The following is a 21,852-nucleotide window of genomic DNA, read 5'->3' as shown; positions in this document are numbered from 1 at the left end:
GCAAACATTAATTAACATTAAGTTCAATATCAATAAAACATTTTTAAAAATATTAGTGATACACTTATGATGTAATTTATACTAATGTTCTTTATCGAAAATGTATCTCTTCTGTAAAAATCTTGTATCATGCAATCGATTTAACTTTTAGATTTAAAATCATATTTACAACCTTTTTTGTACATGTTGGTTTCAAAAAACTTTTGTAGAAAAAGGGCCTTTAAAAGAATGAATAAAGTATCGCATTCTTGTTTATCAAAAGGCACTGTTTTTATAAACGTGTCTGAATGAGAAAAACTGAAGAAAAATTGATCTTACAGGCATTTAATGCACAAACATCAAACGAAAATATGAATTTTGTCCACGGCCATTACATACGTTAACACTTATAGTGAAAATGATCAATTTTGAAACTTTTATGACAACTTAAAACTATATAACCAAAATATTATGATCGTGCCTTGATATAGCCGGAATGTGATATGTATATTTAAGCATACAATGTAGTTACAATGACAACGAATCATTACTACAGTTTAGTTGAAGCTTATTTAATTGATACGTAGACCTGTTCGCCTAAATCCACCTATATACACCCGTTAATCTTACTATCTATTTCAGATCCAGTATGCACACAGATATAACGATAATATTTGAAAATAATCATAACATCTTGAGATAGCCCACATTACAAACAAAGTATCAAGATGGACACGTTCTTTGTTTTTGTATTGATATGTTTTATCAATGGACTACACGGTTCGTAACATTTCATTTCAAATTCTGCTAGATTAGTATTTTCATTTTTATGCATTGATATGGTAATTAATTGTTTGACAATAGAAATAACTAAAACATGAATGAAAAAACATTTAATATAGATCAATTGTATAGATTCAGAATTAGTCTTTCCTCTTTTAAAAATCTTTAAAGTGCTGTTATATAATTGTCACACATTTTCTCAGATAATTCTCAACTAAATGATCGTAAATCGATCGGTCATGATTAGTTATATTGCCCTGTCAATGAAAAACCTAATAAATAACATGATAATTAACTAATAATGATATTTCATAGTTTTATGGAGATTATCTAGTTTATTTTTTATTGTGTGATGATATTGTCAATTTTTTTAAATTTGATTTTTGTAGTATAAGTAGTTAAACAGCTATGTATAATTTTGTTTATCTTCTGCTATAAATATATTAACTTGAAATAGATAAACATTTTCCAAATTTTTAATTTTAAAATGTTAAAAATCCAGATTAAATCTACCTGAAACTAGTATATAGCTATCGATTGTTGAAATACTGTTCACAGTGGTGAAATCGTTCTATTTTAGTTATACAAATCATTTCATGTTGAACTGTATTATATTCATTTTTTTATTGATGCATAAAGGTTCAGCAACACAGGCAAACAGCAGAAGAACAATTATTGCAAACTACACAAGCAAGAACAGCCACTGCCAATATTTAGGTGTGACGTCAAAGCAACAAGGATTTACAACAGAATGTAATAAATTTCTAATTTCAATTACTATTTAAATTTTTTTTTGACGTAATAATTTCAAATACGTGTTCATTAGTCTCTCAACACAAAACAAACCCCAAATTCTAAAATAAAATTTTTATATTAAAACATTACTGGTTCATAGTGACATATATCTGCCAAGTCTTATTTTCAATACACAACGGTGTTTTACTAAGGGTACAATAACTATCTTGATTATAAGACAACATTATTATTTCAGCGCATACACCAATTCGACTTGTGAACGGACCAACACGGTATTCAGGGCGCATAGAAGTTTATTATGGTGGTGTTTGGGGCACTGTGTGCGACGACAGTTTTGACGAGGACGACGCTAGAGTCGTTTGCAGGATGCTTGGACTTTAGTAAGAAAATTTTGATCAGTGGTTATGATTATACTTGAATAGACTATGTTTTGCTTGCTCAGATATTTTGATTTAACAATGTGTTCATTTGTGTTATAAAAATGACTAAACTTAGTTTTTCATTGTGATTTGATTTTGTTTGTAAACTACTACAGACACATCATTTCTTTTTATCAGTAACGGATATTCTCGTGCAAGGGGAAATGCCTACTTTGGTACCGGAAATGGTTGCATAGCGTTGGATGATTTGAGATGTAATGGCTATGAACATGATATTGGCCAGTGCCGGTCAAATGGATGGTTCAACAATAATTGTGGACATGGGGAAGATGCTGGGGTGGATTGCTATGGTAACACTGTGTCAAATAACATGTCATATGATTATTGTTTGGTGAAAATTTTATTAAAACGCTTACTGTATTGTGTGAATGATTGAAGTTTTAATGATACCTTCAGAAAATAATTGGTACTATAGACCATTTTTGTTTCGGAAATGATACGAAATTGTGTTTTTTATGGCACTTTTATTGACCCTGCTAACACATTTTTGATTTATTTTTAATAACACATTTTTTATGAATATGAATTAAAATGTATTCACTTGAGCTTGTGCTAGATAGTGTGGCGGGATCGCATACTTGTCACTGAAATCTAAAGGGCTTCATGAGCAGGCGCAATATACAATATATATAAAAATATACTGAGAGTTAAGTAAAACATCAATGTATGTATGATACTTCAGTTTTGGGTCAATTTGCAGAATACAATGATTATTCTGGGTAAACAGAGTAATTTTTTGCACATCAATAATGAGTTAAGACCTACATGATACACAAGTACCGAAAGCATATTTCAAATCACTTCATGTCAAACAAATGTCGTACACAAAATATTTCATAATTATGCATTTCTCTTAAGCCATTACAAAGTGGCGTGGCAATATCTTGTATTTACCACAGCATTTCATAAACTGAGTCTGCAACATTTTAAATCTTGCTGCGTAGAGCAAAGCATTTGTTGTCTCATTTAAACTTTTTTTGTTGATGGAATTTTTTTTTAATAAAAGTCTTAAGTGGTACGAATGAAACAGTTTGTCTTTTAGTAATGCTTTAGAAATAACTCGTGAATATGATGAACTATCTATCCCATATTCCATTCCTTTATTGCAAAACCTATAATTGAAGTTTAAGAAATATTATGAAATGATCATTCATGTGGATTTAGATTGGTTGGATCTTATTTGGATATACTTTTCCTGCGATTCGATGAGGCATTATACTAACCATTGAAAAACAATTATAATAATAATAATCATAAAATTTATGTCAAATATTTGTTCTTAAAGGAAGTACAACAACAAAGTTAATGTCGAAAACGTATCCTTCGACCACAACAAAGTTGCCATGGCTAACAACTCCATCTCACAGTTTTCGCACCACTTATGGTAAGTCTCGGTGCAACGTTTATCACATAGTTTGGAGAACATTGATAGCATATTTTTCCTCTTTTTTTACTTTATTCTTTTTTTCCGTAAAGTCATACATTTGAAACCGATAAGTTAGTATATTAATTTGACGTCATTGCACAAAAACTGTGTCTTTGAATTGTACCCAAGATATTCATTTTCATTCTTGGTGTCTTTTTGAAGTTCATTTAATTTAGAATATCAGTGTAGCATATCTTACCATATAGCCAATACATCTAAATACATGAAAATACTTATTCCTCGCAAGTGTTTAAAAAAGATAATGCAACATGTCTATATAAGGAAAACAACGGTTTAACATCAAATAGATAATATATGATATGATAATATATGCGACGTCTTTTTTGCCCTGATTATCATAAGAGTAAGTGGTTTGCAAATCATTAAATAGTAATTAGTTAACTTATGGACTGTGCTTTATGAATATGTTATGAAGTTTTAACAGGAACTCGTACTGTAAAGTAATTAGGAGATATTATATATATTTATACTTCATCAGCTCAGCTAGTAGCATTTGAAAATTTTATTAAAACGCTTACTGTATTGTGTGAGTGATTGAAGTTTTAATAATACATTAAAAATAATTGGAATTATAGACCATTTTTGTTTCGAAATGATACGAAATTGTGTTTTTATGACACTATTATTGACTCTGCTAACATATTTTTGATTTATTTCTTAATTACACATTTTCTACAAATTAAAATGTATTGACTTGATCTAGTGCTAGATGGTGTGGTGGGATCGCATACTTGTCACTGTAATCCAAAGGATTTCATGAGCAGTCTCAGGGCATACAAAACAAAAGTAACCCATTTATTTATAATGATTTTACATGTTTACAGCAGCAATCTTTATCAGTTGGCAATTTTAATTTGCTTTCATTACTCTTCGGATACTCTGTTCACTTTGTTTTGTAGGTTCACCTACTATGAAGTATACACAATGGAGGACGACCACAACTTCATATCCAACAGCATCAAGTAATTCTCTTTTTAAATAAAAAAAAAACAAAAACAAAAACCAATGTTATTTAATACAAGTTATGATAATAATCGTTAAATGAAGTAATCATTTATCATATTGTAACATTTTCCAAATGATAAAAATGTCGTCATAATATTATATAACAAAGCATATTTCAAATCACTTCATGTCAAACAAATGTCGTACACAAAATATTTCATAATTATGCATTTCTCTTAAGTCATTACAAAGTGGCGTGGCAATATCTTGTATTTACCACAGCATTTCATGAACTGAGTCTGCAACATTTTCAATCTTGCTGCGTAGAGCAAAGCATTTGTTGTCTCATTTAAACTTTTTTTGTTGATGGAAATTTTTTTAATAAAAGTCTTAAGTGGTACGAATGAAACAGTTTATCTTTTTGTAATGCTTTAGAAATAACTCGTGAATATGATGAACTTACTATCCCATATTCCATTCCTTTATTGCAAAACCTATAATTGAAGTTTAAGAAATATTATGAAATGATCATTCATGTGGATTTAGATTGGTTGGATCTTATTTGGATATACTTTTCCTGCGATTCGATGAGGCATTATACTAACCATTGAAAAACAATTATAATAATAATAATGATAAAATTTATGTCAAATATTTGTTCTTAAAGGAAGAACAACAACAAAGTTAATGTCGAAAACGTATCCTTCGACCACACATTTTTCGACAAAGTTGCCATGGCTAACAACTCCATCTCACAGTTTTCGCACCACTTATGGTAAGTCTCAGTGCAACGTTTATCACATAGTTTGGAGGACATTGATAGCATATTTTCCCTTTTTTTTTTACTTTATTCTTTTTTTCCGTAAAGTCATACATTTGAAACCGATAAGTTAGTATATTAATTTGACGTCATTGCACAAAAACTGTGTCTTGGAATTGTACCCAAGATATTCATTTTCATTCTTTGTGTCTTTTTTTCCTGATATGTCGTTTCTAGTAATTATTATTAATGACATTAGACAATTTAAGAAATCAGAATACGAGTAGACGTTTAAATTTGGAAATCCTTCTTTAACCCCCTAACTGATGAGATAATAACTTTCAATATGTAAATATAAATTGGTAATTTATTAAAGTCCCAGGCAGCTGTGTATATGTAAATGTTATACATAATTAAGTAATAGTTCGGTTAATAAAATTGTTAAACTTTGTAATTTTGCTCTTTGCCAGCAATAACAAGATCGCCATATTCAGCATCACACTGTCAATATCTACAGACAAGTACCGATTGGTCGTATAATCATATAACAAGAGGTTAGGAAAACATACTACCTTCCTAAAGTATATTAAAAAAGCATAAAACTTGAACCAAAATAAAGATATCATAAAATTCGACTATATTCAAACATTATCAAATTTGTCTGTTTTTAAACCTTTCCGTAAATACAATGACGAAAACATATCTAAATTATATAGATTGAACGTTTTTCTTTTACATGGTAAGAGCATAATACAAATTGACATGTTTATCATCTAGTGCTGGCACAAACACCCATTCGGCTTGTGAACGGACCAACAAGATATTCAGGTCGAGTAGAAGTTTACCATGGCGGTGTTTGGGGCACTGTTTGTGATGACAGTTTTGATGATTTTGATGCGAAGGTTGTTTGTGGAATGCTTGGCTTCAGGTAGGAATATAACATATAGTTGTTCATGCGTATAAGAATGTGTTATCATTTATTTCATTTTTTTAGATAACATTTAGTTTAAAAATGAGTAGTTTTTTAAATAATTATTCCCATAAAATTTCTTTATTCTTAAACGGAATTGCAACCCTTTTGCTATTCTGGCACATCAAAGTCCAGTTTGGTTCATATCAGAACAAAGAGCAATGGATTCTTACAATAGCTCTGTTACATTCTGAAATACATTGCAGTACAACATACGCAAAGGCGTGGACTAATGCACATTACGGAAGTGGGAGCGGTTGTATTACAATAGACAATTTAGAATGTAGTGGTAATGAAAATGATATTGGCCAGTGCCGGTCAAATGGATGGTTCAACCATAATTGTGGACATCAAGAAGATGCTGGAGTAGATTGCTATGGTCAAGGTGTGTTAAATTCAGTATCTTTTTGGAAACATCAGTAAAATTGTTTGTTTGTTTTTCTGCTTTTAAAACATTTTTGTCAAATCAACAATCCCTGAATTACCAATCCGAAGCTCTCCTTATTTAGCTAAGCGAGTGGACTATCAGCAAATTAAATGTTACATTGTGTGAATAGTTGATAAATTTACTTGTATTATATATAGCTCACTTTCGAAGTAAGCGCCTTTGATTGAATTGTTTCATTAAAAACTCTGTAAAATTATCTCCACTGTACGCGCTTATTTGTTGATGTTTCTTATTCGTAAAGAAAGTCCAATGAATTTACAAAGCCTTAAAACATAGGATTTTAGATTCATACATAGATCAAATTATTCATTTAAAATGTATGTATGATTCTTCAGTTTTGGGTCCATTTGCAGAATACAATGATTATTCTGGGTAAACAGAGTAAACTTTTGCACATCAATTGTCTCATTTTAACTTTTTTTTTGTTGATGGGAATTATTTTATAGAAGTCTTAAGTGGTACGAATGAAACAGTTTATCTTTTTGTAATGCTTTAGTTTGTTCACACCAATCTAATTGGTCTGAATAATTTTGCTATACACTTCGGATGACATTTTCATTTTGTGTTGCAGATTCAACCACTTTAATGTATACAAAACTGAGAATGACCACAATACCACATTTAACATTAGGTACGTTTTAATATATATTCTTAATTTTCTTAAAAACAATATAATGAATCGTCAAATATGGAAATAACTCGTGAATATGATGAACCTACTATCCCATAGTCCATTCCTTTATTGCAAAATCTATAATTGAAATTTAAGAAATATTAAGAAATGATCATTCATGTGGATTTAGATTGGTTGGATCTTATTTGGATATAATTTCTCTGCGATTCGATAAGGCATTATACTAAATATTGAAAAACAATTATAATAATAATAATGATAAAATTTATGTCAAATATTTGTTCTTAAAGGAAGAACAACAGCAAAGTTAATGTCGAAAACGTATCCTTCGACCACACATTTTTCGACAAAGTTGCCATGGCTAACAACTCCATCTCACAGTTTTCGCACCACTTATGGTAAGTCTCGGTGCAACGTTTATCACATAGTTTGGAGAACATTGATAGCATATTTTTCCCTTTTTTTAATTCATTCTTTTTTTGTAAAATCATACATTTGGAACCGATAAGTTAGTATATTAATTTAAAGTCATTGTACAAAAACTGTGTCTTTGAACTGTACCAAGATATTCATTTTCATTCTTGGTGTCTTTTTGAAGTTCATTTAATTTAGAATATCAGTGTAGCGTATCTTGCCATATAGCCAATATACATCTAAATACATGAAAATACTTATTTCTCGAAAGTGTTGTCACTTTAAAAAAGATATTGCAACATGTCTATATAAAAGGAAAACATAACGGTTTAGCATCAAATAGATAATATATGAATATGCGACGTCTATTTTTAGCCCTGATTATCATAAGAGAAAGCGGTTGGCAAATCATTAAATATTAATTAGTTAACTTATGGACTGTGCTTAATGCATATGTTATGAAGTTTTAACAGGAACTCGTACTGTAAAGTAATTAGGAGATATTATATATATATATATATACTTCATCAGCTCAGCAAGTAGCATTTTCTATTCAATAAGTAATTTGCCCATCTATTATTAATTGCTTTTTAATCATTATTGTAAAGTACTTTTTATTAAACCTGAAATTCGCCTATGACAGCTGTATATGAGGCCACTAAATAGTACACCTTCGGGGATTCAAACAAACGTATAGTCTCTTCATCTCATTCATTTGTAGCAAAGTTGTAATGAAGTTAGGAACTACACTGTTTAAGAAAGGCTTATTTCTTTTGGACTTTATTTGGACCCTTTAAATTTGAGTAAATGTTTACAAAAAAGAAAACAACCTTGACGTTGCTGCTGTTTTCAATTTTCAATCGTATTATCTATGAAGCATCGACACCAATTCGTTTGAGAAATGGACCAACACGATATTCCGGACGTGTAGAAGTGTACCATAATGGTCAATGGGGCACAGTCTGTGACAGTTACTTTGACAAGTTTGATGCCAGGGTAATTTGCAGAATGCTTGGTCTGTATAGGGGTGACAGGTTTGTTCCATTTCCCTTAAACTCTATCAAACTTACTGAAAAAGCGCGCGATCAAATTAACTGTAAAAAAGTCTTATTTTTTAAAAATAAATTAAGAAGTAATAAATTGAGTCAGAGTATAACATTGGTTCTTTTTTGTTATTCCATCTAGACATATTTTAGTCGTATGGAAGACTTTATACGATCATACATTTGTATTGTCTGTCAAAACACGTTTATGTACACAGAAAAAAACATACAATAATTCATATACATGTATATGATCTGTCAACAACGATTTTATTCATTCAAATGACTTAATAAATCAAACATTTGAAAACAACGACTCTATTCCCAATAATATCTTATACATGTACGATTATGCATACTCGTATGTAATATATATCACGATTACATTAATTTAAAACTAAACACAAGACAAATAGTTCGGTTTGTAAGTTTGTTTTTTCATTTTAGCATGAATTTTGATTGTTTTTATTTTCAAACATACGACATTTTATAATGAACTCTTTTTCAACATGAGAAAATATTCCCCTTTAGTACACCTTTGCTTTATCAAACTTCATTAACTATGACATACCCGAGACAATCGTTTTCACTCTTTATAGTTTTAAACAAAAAAACAACAAAAGACACACACACGCACACATTAGCGCACACATTAGCGCACGCACGCACACACGCACGCACACACGCACCAACGCACACACACACACACACACACACACACACACACACACACACACACACACACACACACACAAACAACTTGAAAATGCCTATCAAAATAGCTATTGTTTCCGATGTACCATTGCCTTCCTTTATCAAATGTCAAATCTACATCACGTGTTACATTTTTATAATTTAAAGAACACGTTTAGTTATAGCAAAGCTTATCATAATGCATATTTCGGTGCGGGGCAAGGCATGATATGGCTTGGTAGCTTAGGATGCGTAGGTTATGAAAACGATCTCACACAGTGCAGGTTCTATGGCTGGGGTGGTAACGGTTATTGTGGACACTCAAGGGATGCTGGAGTAGACTGTAACGGTAAATATATTTGAAGTCATAATTTGTTATTTTGGAATTAGATAAGACTGGATATTGGTAGAAATGGAACATTTCACGTACGTGCTTTTCTGATTGGCTGAATAGATCGGGCTTTTGTATACAATATTGTTCAATCAACGAGAGCAAAGGAACCCACTCATGAATGTTTAAATATCATCCAGTTCATGCGGTTAAGAAGCAGACCGGGGGCAATGTTTTATCTTATGCATATGTTTTGCAGTTTTTAAATAAAATAACGAAATTTCAAGAGCATATTTGTTAATTATCTTTTAAACAACTGTTACAATATCAACTTTTATTTTCTAAATAGATGTTGTTGAAACTTGTATAATTAAATAATTTAAGGAAATGTTGCAGATGATTATCATTCAATATGTTTCTAAGAACATTTTTTTTCAGAGATTATATGCTATGTATAGATTTGATATATTATTCCAGCAAGTCCTTATGGCGACGTAACATTACCGTGGCATTTTCAATTTACGTTTGATGTCGATACAACTACGTCAACTCCCTTGGAAATAACAACACAAAAGGGTTGGTTAGACGATAAAGGCTGCTCAGAAATGTTTCAATACCGAATCTTAGAATATAGAAATCAATTTTAAGACAAATAAATGATATTGAAAATTGAAGTATTACATCGATCAGTTTCTGATGGCTTTTATAATGATACTAGGCCCTTATAAATCTACATTACATACGTGATACACTTTTCACTGCCACATGTCCGACTTCTAAAATAAAGGGATTGAATAAAATGACTTTGAATGCTTCTCTTGTGATCTTTAATTCTTTATACACGTTTTTTTTTCTTCATCCAAACGTTCCTTATCCATAAAAATACTGAAAATACATTTAAAGTAAAATGAAAGAACGTGATAGTCAATTTGCCTTAAACCCAATAAATGCAACAGTATAAAAATCGTGTTTGTTGAAACAGTTATATAATCAACCTTACTGAAATATTTCAACAGCTCTACGTCTTGAAGATTCTGTAAAAGTGAGCTGCAACGTCAATGGTTGGGACATAAAGGTTGATATGGGCATACTAAAACAAGTGTATCCTGGTTCAAAGCCAACTGACATTTATCTCGGTGAAAACACATGTAACGGACTCTACTCGTGGAATGTACTCACTTTCAATCAAGGACTGCGGGAGTGTCTGACATCTGAAACGGTAGATTGCCACAAGTTGTAAACTATGATTTTAAAACGAATTTGTTATTACTTGCAAGTACTAAACTTGCAAGATATAGACCTTTTTACGACGCGGTCAATTGCTATGCAATATTGACCGGAAAACTTAATTTCTCGCGCAGTCGCAATTTACGTAAGTCAGAAACATTACGGCCTTCACAAAAATATAGTTGACCTTCTAAGACAATGGTGCGAACGTTGACAGTACAAAGTTTCAAGTTATATCAAATGACATATATTTTAACAAAAAGGCAGCAGGAGAACCGTAACTTAAAAACTCATGGATTGGAGGAATATTTTATTTCAGAATTCCTCCTTGCAACCACGTTGGACTCAAAAATCATTCTGATAATCTATGTAACGATTGGAATTTATTTATAAGCAAGAACATAAGTTTACTTCGATTAATAATGTCTGTCCTTCTGACATGAGATTTATATACCGAAACATATATGTACTTAAACGTTTGGGCAAGTATAAAACAGTCTAACCTGTAGACCTGTTAGAAACATAATCATATATTATCATAAGATCATTTTTATCATCATCTGATTCTGTAATTGGTTTCGATTATTATCAATTTAACATATAATTCCTTCTTGAAAGAAGGGATAACATACTAGTAACAATTTGTCAACTTTGATTTAAAGATACAAGGCAATGCATTGATATACAACAATGAGCTAGTCTATGCGGAACATGACCCTATCCATCCCTTCATCATTAGGCATTACAACTGGACTATCAAAGTTGAATGTGACGTTCAAAGAAATGAATCTTCAGCAGGTAAATCATTAAATACATTCACTTAAAAAAACTCATTACTATGTCATATATATATATATATATATATATATATATATATATATATATATATATATATATATATATATATATATATATATATATATATATATATATATTCCCGCACTTTTATAACGTTACGTTATTGTTATATTTGTTATGTTTATATTATACGTTACTGTCTGAAGATATGTAGAAACATTTGAAAGCGCTAACAGAAATAAACGTATAAAAAATTAAAGAACTTTGTACTGTGCATTTCCCAAAACATACTTTATATATATATATATATATATATATATATATATATATATATATATATATATATATATATATATATATATATATATATATATATATATATATATATATATAAATAAAACAAAAAACACAGTCCATGAGTTAACTTATTTAATTATTTGCCAACCGGTTTCTCTTATGATCATCAGGGCAAATGTGACGTCGTCGCATATATATATAGCCTTCTTCTTTTTTAACATTTAAGAAATGAAAATCTTATTCCATGGAACAAAGATTACACATAAAACATATATTTTCATTAGTTTCGTCTTCTGTAAGACCATGCGCTTTGTAAGCCCCCATAAATGATTAAGACAATATTGAACTGTCTGTCTTTCTACAATCATTCCGTGATGATTACTTGCCAGCTCCTGTTTATTGTTAGACAACTAAGACATATAGCTTGGAAGCACCTTACATAGATATCCACCCTTTGTCGGAATTTGAGACTGAGTTTCTCTATAACAGTCATTTAGGCTAAGAATATATGTTTCTTTTTTTTCCTCCTAGAGCCTTCCTTTGAAGTCTATTATATTATTAACCTGTGGCACCTCGTCAACGGGATCATCAATCGGTTTTACCATTTTCGATTTATTTTATATGTGTATTCGTTCGTCACCTTGTCTTTAATGTATTGAGTTTCTTTCATTTGGTTTATCAGGCCATCTCCATCATGATGCTAGCAACAGTAATGCACATCAAGTTTCTGGAAACAGTCATTATCCTGTTAATATGACGTTCTTTACTGATCCAAACTTTCTTCACCAAATACAAGGACATCCTTTACAAGTTTCAGTCGGATCCGACGTTTACGTGAAGGTGTTCACGGAAACATCAGATTGGTCAGTCAAGATGAGGGTACACACATGTTATACCAAGCCAACACCTAATGCTCAAGAGCATATGCGATACTATATTATAAAGAATGGGTATGTTTTGATGTTTTATATGAAATTATTTTTTGACATGAGTTAGCTTGAGCAATATTAGCAGATTCAAAATGCAAAGATTAACTGACAGTATAGATACTGCTCAGCTGAAATAACAAAATAAATAAACAAGTAGGAGCATACAGTTACATTTCTATTCGATAAATAAGTGTCATTGCTGCAGTTTGCAAACCAAGAATGCGAGTTGTGTTTTATTATATTTGAATACGCACATTTTCTTAGAATATGTATAAAATACACTTTTATACAAATATTTCAATATATTTGCAGGTGCGAGATGGATAAGAATACACATATTATCTCGCAGTCCTCACACGAGACTCGATTTATTTTTCAAGATTTTGAATACACGAGTAACCACGAGGGTATCTACGTATATTGTGATGCAATTTTCTGCAGCTCATCCGACTATTCAAATCAATGCTTGCAAACGTGCCACCCGGTAGTGAAAAGAAGTGCAACGAACTAATCTTTAAAAAATCTTAACTAAATAAATCGCTTAATTTAGACATATATTTCACTCTAAATTAAAGTGGTTTATTATTTATTTCGTTTGACTGTAACTTTTTATTACCCCTTAGTAAGTATAAACTAAAAATAGAATTGTTATAGAGATCACTTTTACACTATCATCTATACAAGCTATAAACATACAATCTTGAATAATGAAATTTCGAATGAACATTCATTCTAACGAGAGTCGTTGTGTTATATTTTCAGTAGAAGTGAAAAACATCTTTGTCGTATATTTGAATTGTTGTTTCATTAAAGACCGACCGACATGTACATGTATATGACTTTGATGCATCAAACGTTAATGTGGACTATCTGTTTGGATTTTATTTTCCTTTTTTCCCTTCTCGAAAATGCACCGATTTAAACACTATACATTTTACATGCCTTTATGCTATACGGCTGAATGAGCATGACAACGTAATACGTGGTCGATCAAAACCAGGAAGTAAAATACGACAATTTCGGTTAAAACGAAAATGGCTGGTAAGCTTTACATTTTGTTTTGATAAATTTATTAATACATGCCATGATACATGAATATTTTATTTAAAATCTTTTAAATATTTAAAGTTTTAATGTTAACTTGTTATGAACTATCTACATGTTTACTTCTAAAAAAACGATTATTTGTGCATACAGTATACATTTTTGTACAAGGAAATTAAGTACAGTTGTCAAAGTCAATTAGATTAGTGGGAATATCTGTCATTCTTAATATATACCATAAGAGTCTCATTTTTATAGTATTTAACTAGTCGGAAAGTAGTCTGTACACACCAGGAACATTTTTTATTCTCATTTGATTTGTCCCTTTTGTATTTGTTGAACGAAATGCTTTACATTTAGGTTTATTTAAAAGCATAAATTATCTCTGTATTTATGTATTAGAAATATATTTTGTAAATCATTAACTACATATTGATCGTTTCTCTTTTACCAGATCAGTGTTCTCCGGATGGCTTTTACATTGCAATAGGAATATTATGTGTACTAGTTATTTTGTTATGCGGAGTGCTCATTTTCTGTATTTGTAAATTGAGAAGGTAAGATATTATACTATAAACTATTAAATTGCTCTTTTTGTAACTGCCTTTCTTGTTTGGAGACTGTTTATTTAAGACGTTTGTAATAAATAGAGGATATTGAATGAGTGTAAGTTCAATACTGAATTTATTGCACGAGTTGAATAAAATTATATTATGCGAGCCTCTGGCGAGCATAATATTATTTTATTCAACGAGTGCAATAAATTCAGTAATGAACTTACACGAATTTAATATTCTATTTATCACATACCAAAAATAAAGACCATTTAAAGTGAAATAAGAGTCATTTTTCATTGACGCGCCTATAGTATAACGCTAACATTTAGCGCGTCTTTACACTATGTTTGTATAACGCTAATGACGTCACGTCAAAATATATGCACGGCCGTGCAATACCATATTTACGGAGTCGCAAAATCGGCACGGGTGTGTGATAATATGTATAAGAGTTATTTTCATAATCATTTCTATACAAAACTGCAGAAAAGACATTTGTCTTAATAAAATTCGTTTTGATATACATGTATATTACAATCATCATCATCATCATCATCAATTCAATAACAACAGTTATGATTTATTTAATAAAAGCCAATGCAATTTATAATTCATACGGCTATGGGTTAGTTTAATACATTTTGCTTATTTTATGTTTGCCTGACACTTGCAGATATATAACGTCTCACAACCAATATACATGCAATCGTTGCATTATGTTCTATTTTCTAAATTTCCGTTCAGTATACATTAATACAGAAACTCATAGATTTCCTTTCAGACGACCCAATGGTTACACATCAATTCTTGGCGGCGGCCATGGAAATGGAAACGAGGATGAAGTACAGAAGTTTAAGGACTTTTATGAAGAGGAAAGAAGAAAGAAAGAAAGCGCCATACATAAAGTTGAAGTACTCACAGACATGTACAATGAAGAGAAAAGAGAAAAGGAAGATGCTCTTCAAAGGTAAAAGTTAAATATGCTATTACATTTGTAAATTCATATGTGTGTTAAGTTGAATCAATCTAGGCTGAATCAGTTTATTTCCTTAGTCAACAGAATATATAATTTTGGTAATGTGAATAGTTTGTTATGTAGCTTGACAGATTGTTGTTTCTAATATTAAGTAATGCGCATTTTGTACCTATTCATTATGCATGCTTCTGCTTATTTTACACTTGGATCACTTTAAATCCATCCAAAAATTTCTTTTGATCTACCATATTGAAAGTGTTGTTTTTTCTGGTAACATTTATTTAAAAGGTGAATAGTTATCATGCATTTTGTAACACGAATCGTTTGGTATCGAAGCACACAAATATGACATATACATTGTACATATAACGTTTAAATCTTCTGTATCTCTATCTTATATTTAACTCTTTCAAGATTAAGCAAGATTATGTCGGATAGACTTACGGATGGAAATCCGAACATAGCAAATCTAAATGATGTCAAGAGACCAACAAAACTAGCTGAAGAGCTATCTGAACTGTATGATAATGAGTGGACTTGCGCCTTTGAAAGTATCCGGAAAGGAGAGGATAAAGAGAAAATCGGCCTGCTATTGCAAATTTTAGAAGTAAGGAAATAAACACGTCATCCATTGCTTTATTGGCATGTTTTACCGTACATCACTACTAGTTTTTGTATTTTTATAGTAGTTTAATGTACCTTTCTTAAATTCAAAGTTGGACACACATGTTTAAAATAATTCTAAATATAATAACGATAGTTAAGATAATATGACTAATGACATTCGTACATCAAATTAACATACAATGCATTTATTACTGTTTTCTTTATGCCACTTGGTTCCTATATTTGACACGTTTCCTTCACAAATAAGGAAATGTAATGCTTACAATTATATCCGCCACTATGTCTTTTTTATATCTTTAACCGCACAAACACATATCGTTTAATGAAATAAGAGGGTATCAAAGGGTTCTTTGATCTAGTAATCTAAATAACAAAGTTTTGATGAGGATCATTTATAAAAGCTTGTACCCCCTGGTTTTGTTATTTCTAGGAATTGCATTACTTAAATATTCATGAATTCATTTCTGAATGTCTTGTTTATTTATATACCTATTATAGTAGCGTCAAAACTATCTGGTTACCGAAACATGTATGTAAATCAATAGATTAATACATGCGTTATTGACTTGAACGTTGAATTCAATGAAAATGCATTCCATTCACGTTATGATATACATAATACAACTATAATGTTTAAACATGTTAAGTCTACCAAGGTTGTGTCAAAGTATTGCTAATGTGTTCTATTTTTACAATTCCACGAATTTCATAATATACTTCTGGGTTTTGTTATAACCTCCGATAAAGCTAGGTCTATAGCCTGTAGTAAATAAAATAGTTGTTATCTGAATTTAAGATGTCAACGACACTAAGACGACAACTAAACATTTGTTGAGTACCCATGTATAACCTTTTTTTAAACTTAAAAATTGTAAAAAATGTTCAGTTACTCTTTTTACCTTTTGCTTACTTCCAGTTCTATTGTATTTTTTATTTGAAAGATTATAGTCATTGTGAAATGGTACTTTCGTGTTAGATATTTACTGTCGCTTTTAAATTTGTTGCTGGTGTAGTTTTTGTAGTTCCGTTTTCAAACAATATGAGCCACGTCATGACAAAACCAACATAATGGGTTTGCGACCAGAATGGATCCAGACCAGCCTGCGCATCCGCACAGTCTGATCAGGATCCATGCTGTTTGCTATCAGATTCTCTACTTGTAATAGGGTTGGTAAGCGAACAGCATGGATCCTAAACAGACTGCGCGAATGCGCAGGCTGGTCTGGTTCCATGGTGAACGTTGGTTTTGTCGTGACGCGGTTTATATTAGTGCATTAATTATATCTGTATGTTTTATTTTCGAAAAGATTTCTTTTGGATGGAGCAAGATGCATGCCAATGGACAAATGCAGAAAATGAAGAACCTCCTTGTATGTCCCGATATGTCGGATACAAAAGTAAGTACTAATGACGACATATTAATACATTACCTGGTTGAAGCGAAAGTGATAAGCTTTTGTCACCAGTATTGGTCCAGGAATGTTTATTAATCTGCGCAGCCTGGCAACACTCTATACTATCTCAATTTTCTCATTTTGATATTGTATTCCATTAGTTTTGAAATATACCTTTTCAAATTCAATTTTACTACTGCTAGTGACAAGTTGGAATATAAACATTTATTCATGTTGAAGACACGGAACATAGTAGTGAATGTTTAGTGTTTGCCAGTCATTTTGTATGATAGTATGTTTATATACTGTACAGAATTATTTAGAAAGCATTGCATTAGCTGAATAAGGCCATCTTTAAAGTTTATAAAACCATTTTATTTGCAGACTGTGGCAGATGTCAGTGTTAATCTAGATGTGATGAAGAGATTCAAGGATGAGAGGAAAATACTAGCGGAGAAGACGGTGCTATATGTATCAGAGGTGTGTAACAACTATGTACTAGTTGTAATTTTGTAAAGCCAAATTTCCTTTTCAATTGAAATTCTTTTCCATGAATCGCACATTATTGATGTCCTTGAATGCTTTACAGTAATGGTGGAAATTAAGTTTTTTAGTCCTAAAGACACATTTGATTAAAATATTTATTTGTATCTAAACAAGGCAAACAGACTGACAAAGGGAAACAACTGGGACAATATACAATAAAACATGTATCTTGTAGGATGGTCATGCAATTAATTTCAATCAAAATGCAACTCTCTGATATCTTGTATACTTTTAATTTGACTGATACAAAAGAAAATTTGATGTACATAATGTACATAAGTACTCGTAATATTCCTTTATTAGAAATGCAAGGGAGATTATAAAATACGTATACAACCAATTATGTGTCAAGAATGATTTCCCTTTTGATTTTATTTTACTGTTTCAGAAAGTTCTAACGGAAGTGAAAGATACATTTAAGGGTTCAGAATGGGAAACGGAAGTTTCTCTGAAACCAGTCGAAGCCTACTGCAAGAAATGTGCTGAATTATGTTGGTACGTGGCTATTCAAGATCCACCAATGGACATGAAATTTTCTGACATGAAGCTTGATGATCTTAAGGCCTACACACAGTCGGGAAAAGAAATGGAGTACGTTGTTTGGCCGCCTCTGTATTTGCACGAAAAGGGGAGCCTCATGAGCAAGGGAATAGCTCAGTTCAGGACAAGCAATTAGAAGAAGATATGCAAGACCCTTTGCTGATAGCTTTAATACAAATGAACTGTGAATTATTTTTTCAATGTATGATATTCAAGAAAAAGATCTGTACGTTTCTTTATTTATACATACGTTTATATTTTGTCTTTTTTAATTTGGTGACAGATTGTGCTAATGTTAAAAAAACTGTTAATATGATATTGTGATATCTTATTTCATGAATGCTCTATAATTTGATTTTATTTTATTTAGAAAATAAAATTGTTAATATAATTTCTCTCGCAACAGAGTTTTGCTTTTAGTGTAAAAATTACCCCGCAATATTTACGTTTGGAGACACATTGTTTTCCAGATCCAAATGATGACTGTTTTATGTAGCACAATAGTTTTATTTATAGATTATTGTGATATATCTCTCTCAATAGCATCGCTGCTACGTTACTTTGTCTTATTTATTCATATTATAAATTGTTTTCTTATCTCAGTGTGTAAACGTCTTTTGTTATAAACTGACACATTATCTTCTATTTTTCAAATTGTATTATGCATCTATCTCTGTCTATGGATCTGTAACAAGAAAGTTTGAAATAAATGTGTGCATCCTGAAGTGATTGTTTCTTTTTAAAAAAAAACCGTCTATCAAATGAAATCATGTCTGTTGATTGTTCTTGCTTAGCATCAAATAACACAATCGCGGTGTTTCCAACTGATAATTCTTTTTTCGCACTTTATTTCTTTTAGTCTAATATTCTTTAACTGCAATTCCACTCAAACGTAGCATTTTATTAGAAATCATTATGTGAATGTCACGTGTCCTTATCAAGTTTATTATGCATTTTCATTTTTTTCTTGTTTTTATGAACATAGGCAATTAAGGCAATTTCATATCACCTTACCTCATTATAAGTATGATTTACATTGAAATTATATTTTATCACTAGGCCCCACAAGACGATTTCCAATCCAGTAGATGTTTCCTTCATATTTTAAGCTTTTGGTAAGCGCCATTTGTATTTCCACGGACCATAAAGTTTAACATTAATAATTGAAAGAATAAAAAGTAAATTGCGTTGAATTGGAAAGGCTCAATTTAGTAGTTATGATTTAGAGGTTTTTACTTTTACTACCAGACTACATAGAATGATATGTGAATAATCTAATTTTTAGAAAGATAACCTTTCATATTTTATCAGAAGCAATCCTATAGTTTGATTAGGGGAGATTATTGAACGTGTTCACGGTTTTCTAAAGTTTTATTGCCAATAAAATTAGTATCGGCGACCACAGAGTGATAAACTACTAGGGTATTAAGATACACCGACTTTTTAAACTGTTTTAAGACAGCTTTATCCAAATTGATATATTCCTGTTTTTCCCCGGCGGTAATTGAAACATTTCTAGTCGTCATAATATGGTCGTAAAACGACATGTAAACTTTTCTTCTCTCACCCGCGCTTTTCATTTTCTCTTTCGTGTAGAAGGCCTTTCCTAGCATTGAAATGTTCATGTTGAATGAATGCTTTCTGAACGCTTTATTGAAAAAGAAAATATATTAAAGCATTTACAAGCGACCCAAGCTTTTTGAACCTCATTTGTCACTGATAAATATAAAAGTGTTTGTGAAAATTCGAACATCATGTTATGTTTATTATCACAAATAATGAATTTATTATCACAAATAATGAATTTAATTGCACATTTTCAAACACTGTTTAAAATTTCTGTCATTCGAACGACTTTCAAGCATATAACATTGAGTCTCATTGGATATGATGGAAACAATAATAAAAAGCCTTAAAAAGCTTTACTTCGATCTCGTTACTTTTTATTTTATTTCAGACACGCCTAAGTTATAACTTAAATAGTCACAAATCAATGCAATAGGCAATTAGACAGGACAGATTCAAACCTTAACACAAGTGTTAAAATCGGCCAATATAAAACCATTTCAATGTACAACGTATATTTAACTCTTAAATTTCGTCTGTTGTCGAATATTTTAGAGAGTATTGTAACTGTTGTATTTGATGAAACTCGCCGAATTAAACATATGGAGAAATAATCAAATATATTTATTTAGATCGCAGTGACTTTTATTCGGTATGTAACCACCTGTAACATTTACTAACTTCGTGGGAAGTCCTTTTGGAAAAAGTTCAGAAATAATGGGTCTCCGACAATTGAATGTACACCATCGATCAAACTGTCCATCACTTAATAAAAGTGATCAGACAGCTTTTATACAATATTATAAAAAGCGGATTTTTAACTAAATATCTTTTTAATGAGTTTTTGTTAGATTTGAACTTGAAAGCGAAGCTTCGGCACCTACTTATGACAAATACAATTATACATGACATTTGTGGAGAACAAGACAATTCTGCTTGTTTCGTAGTTATGATTCGGAGATAGAAACCAATAAATCACATTTGTTAGAATCAATATTCAAATTAATTGAGGTGGTCATTTAAAAAAATCAGGGTCAAGGTAAACTTATAAGTGCAATTTAATACCAACATGGTCGGGATCGTTTTGATCAATGTTATAAAATAGTTTTGATTTAAACAACACTCTCGCGGAGATAATGTACGGTAAATACATCATGTTTGATCCATCAAATTCCTCCTCACCATGTTTCAAATGCTTATCAATTCTTTACACTCATAAACTATATCGGATATGCCCAACATTGTTGCTTGCCATGTATTACAAAACCTACAATTAATCAAAACTATTCCCAAGATACAAAATTATCTTTAATAACAGGTAGGTAAGGATTCTACAAATTCAAACAAGTTCACCATTTCGTAGATAATGTGAATTGCGTGAAAGCCTCTATGTACACATTCGGTAAGAGAATACATCTTCAACTTACTACGCTACAAATTCTATCCAAACGATGTGTGAGGTCCGTTTCATTCAAAACAGCAGTAGTAAATATAGCGGGAGCGTTCAGTTGACCACTGATCGTACAGAGGTTCAGAACCAATGAAAATTTTTATTTTCCACTACCGTGCGTGTCATTGTTTTAAAGGGCTGAACGATTTATAAAAGTTAATATGTAATTATTTTACCCATGCTATAATTATTATCTCAAAAATACTTTATAGTGAAAAAAGCGCCCTGTTTTAATTTGAATATTTAATGAAAGTAACT

General features: G+C 30.9%; 2 protein-coding genes across 6 annotated transcripts; both read left to right on the top strand.

Annotated features, from left to right (window-relative positions):
• The first annotated feature begins 626 nt into the window (after nucleotides 1–626).
• On the top strand, nucleotides 627–13,656 carry LOC132745998 (deleted in malignant brain tumors 1 protein-like). Of its 4 annotated transcripts, none has more exons than XM_060735044.1 (17): nucleotides 627–759; nucleotides 1,402–1,515; nucleotides 1,754–1,898; nucleotides 2,076–2,248; nucleotides 5,018–5,125; nucleotides 5,581–5,664; nucleotides 5,888–6,038; nucleotides 6,287–6,459; nucleotides 7,100–7,159; nucleotides 7,453–7,560; nucleotides 8,454–8,610; nucleotides 9,492–9,661; nucleotides 10,121–10,219; nucleotides 10,660–10,862; nucleotides 11,533–11,668; nucleotides 12,648–12,915; nucleotides 13,207–13,656. In XM_060735044.1, the coding sequence occupies exons 1-17, from the start codon at nucleotides 708–710 to the stop codon at nucleotides 13,403–13,405; spliced, it is 2,400 nt and encodes a 799-aa protein (XP_060591027.1). In that variant the 5' UTR covers nucleotides 627–707; the 3' UTR covers nucleotides 13,406–13,656. The 4 variants fall into 4 exon arrangements, with proteins under 4 accessions (XP_060591027.1, XP_060591017.1, XP_060591035.1 ...); XM_060735034.1 differs by having other exon boundaries at nucleotides 6,287–6,465; XM_060735052.1 differs by lacking the exon at nucleotides 7,100–7,159 and having other exon boundaries at nucleotides 6,287–6,465.
• Nucleotides 13,657–13,796: 140 nt separating this feature from the next.
• On the top strand, nucleotides 13,797–19,303 carry LOC132746021 (uncharacterized). Of its 2 annotated transcripts, none has more exons than XM_060735077.1 (7): nucleotides 13,797–13,935; nucleotides 14,393–14,495; nucleotides 15,277–15,462; nucleotides 15,886–16,078; nucleotides 17,406–17,495; nucleotides 17,877–17,972; nucleotides 18,427–19,303. In XM_060735077.1, the coding sequence occupies exons 1-7, from the start codon at nucleotides 13,929–13,931 to the stop codon at nucleotides 18,712–18,714; spliced, it is 963 nt and encodes a 320-aa protein (XP_060591060.1). In that variant the 5' UTR covers nucleotides 13,797–13,928; the 3' UTR covers nucleotides 18,715–19,303. The 2 variants fall into 2 exon arrangements, with proteins under 2 accessions (XP_060591060.1, XP_060591053.1); XM_060735070.1 differs by having other exon boundaries at nucleotides 15,265–15,462.
• The last annotated feature ends 2,549 nt before the right edge of the window (nucleotides 19,304–21,852 follow it).

The sequence above is a fragment of the Ruditapes philippinarum genome, unplaced genomic scaffold, assembly GCF_026571515.1.
Source record: "Ruditapes philippinarum isolate M1 unplaced genomic scaffold, ASM2657151v2 ctg5380_1_1_1_1, whole genome shotgun sequence".
Taxonomy (NCBI): domain Eukaryota; kingdom Metazoa; phylum Mollusca; class Bivalvia; order Venerida; family Veneridae; genus Ruditapes; species Ruditapes philippinarum.
The sequence above is the reverse complement of the archived record's forward strand: the minus strand, read 5'-3'. Positions and strand labels throughout refer to the sequence as shown.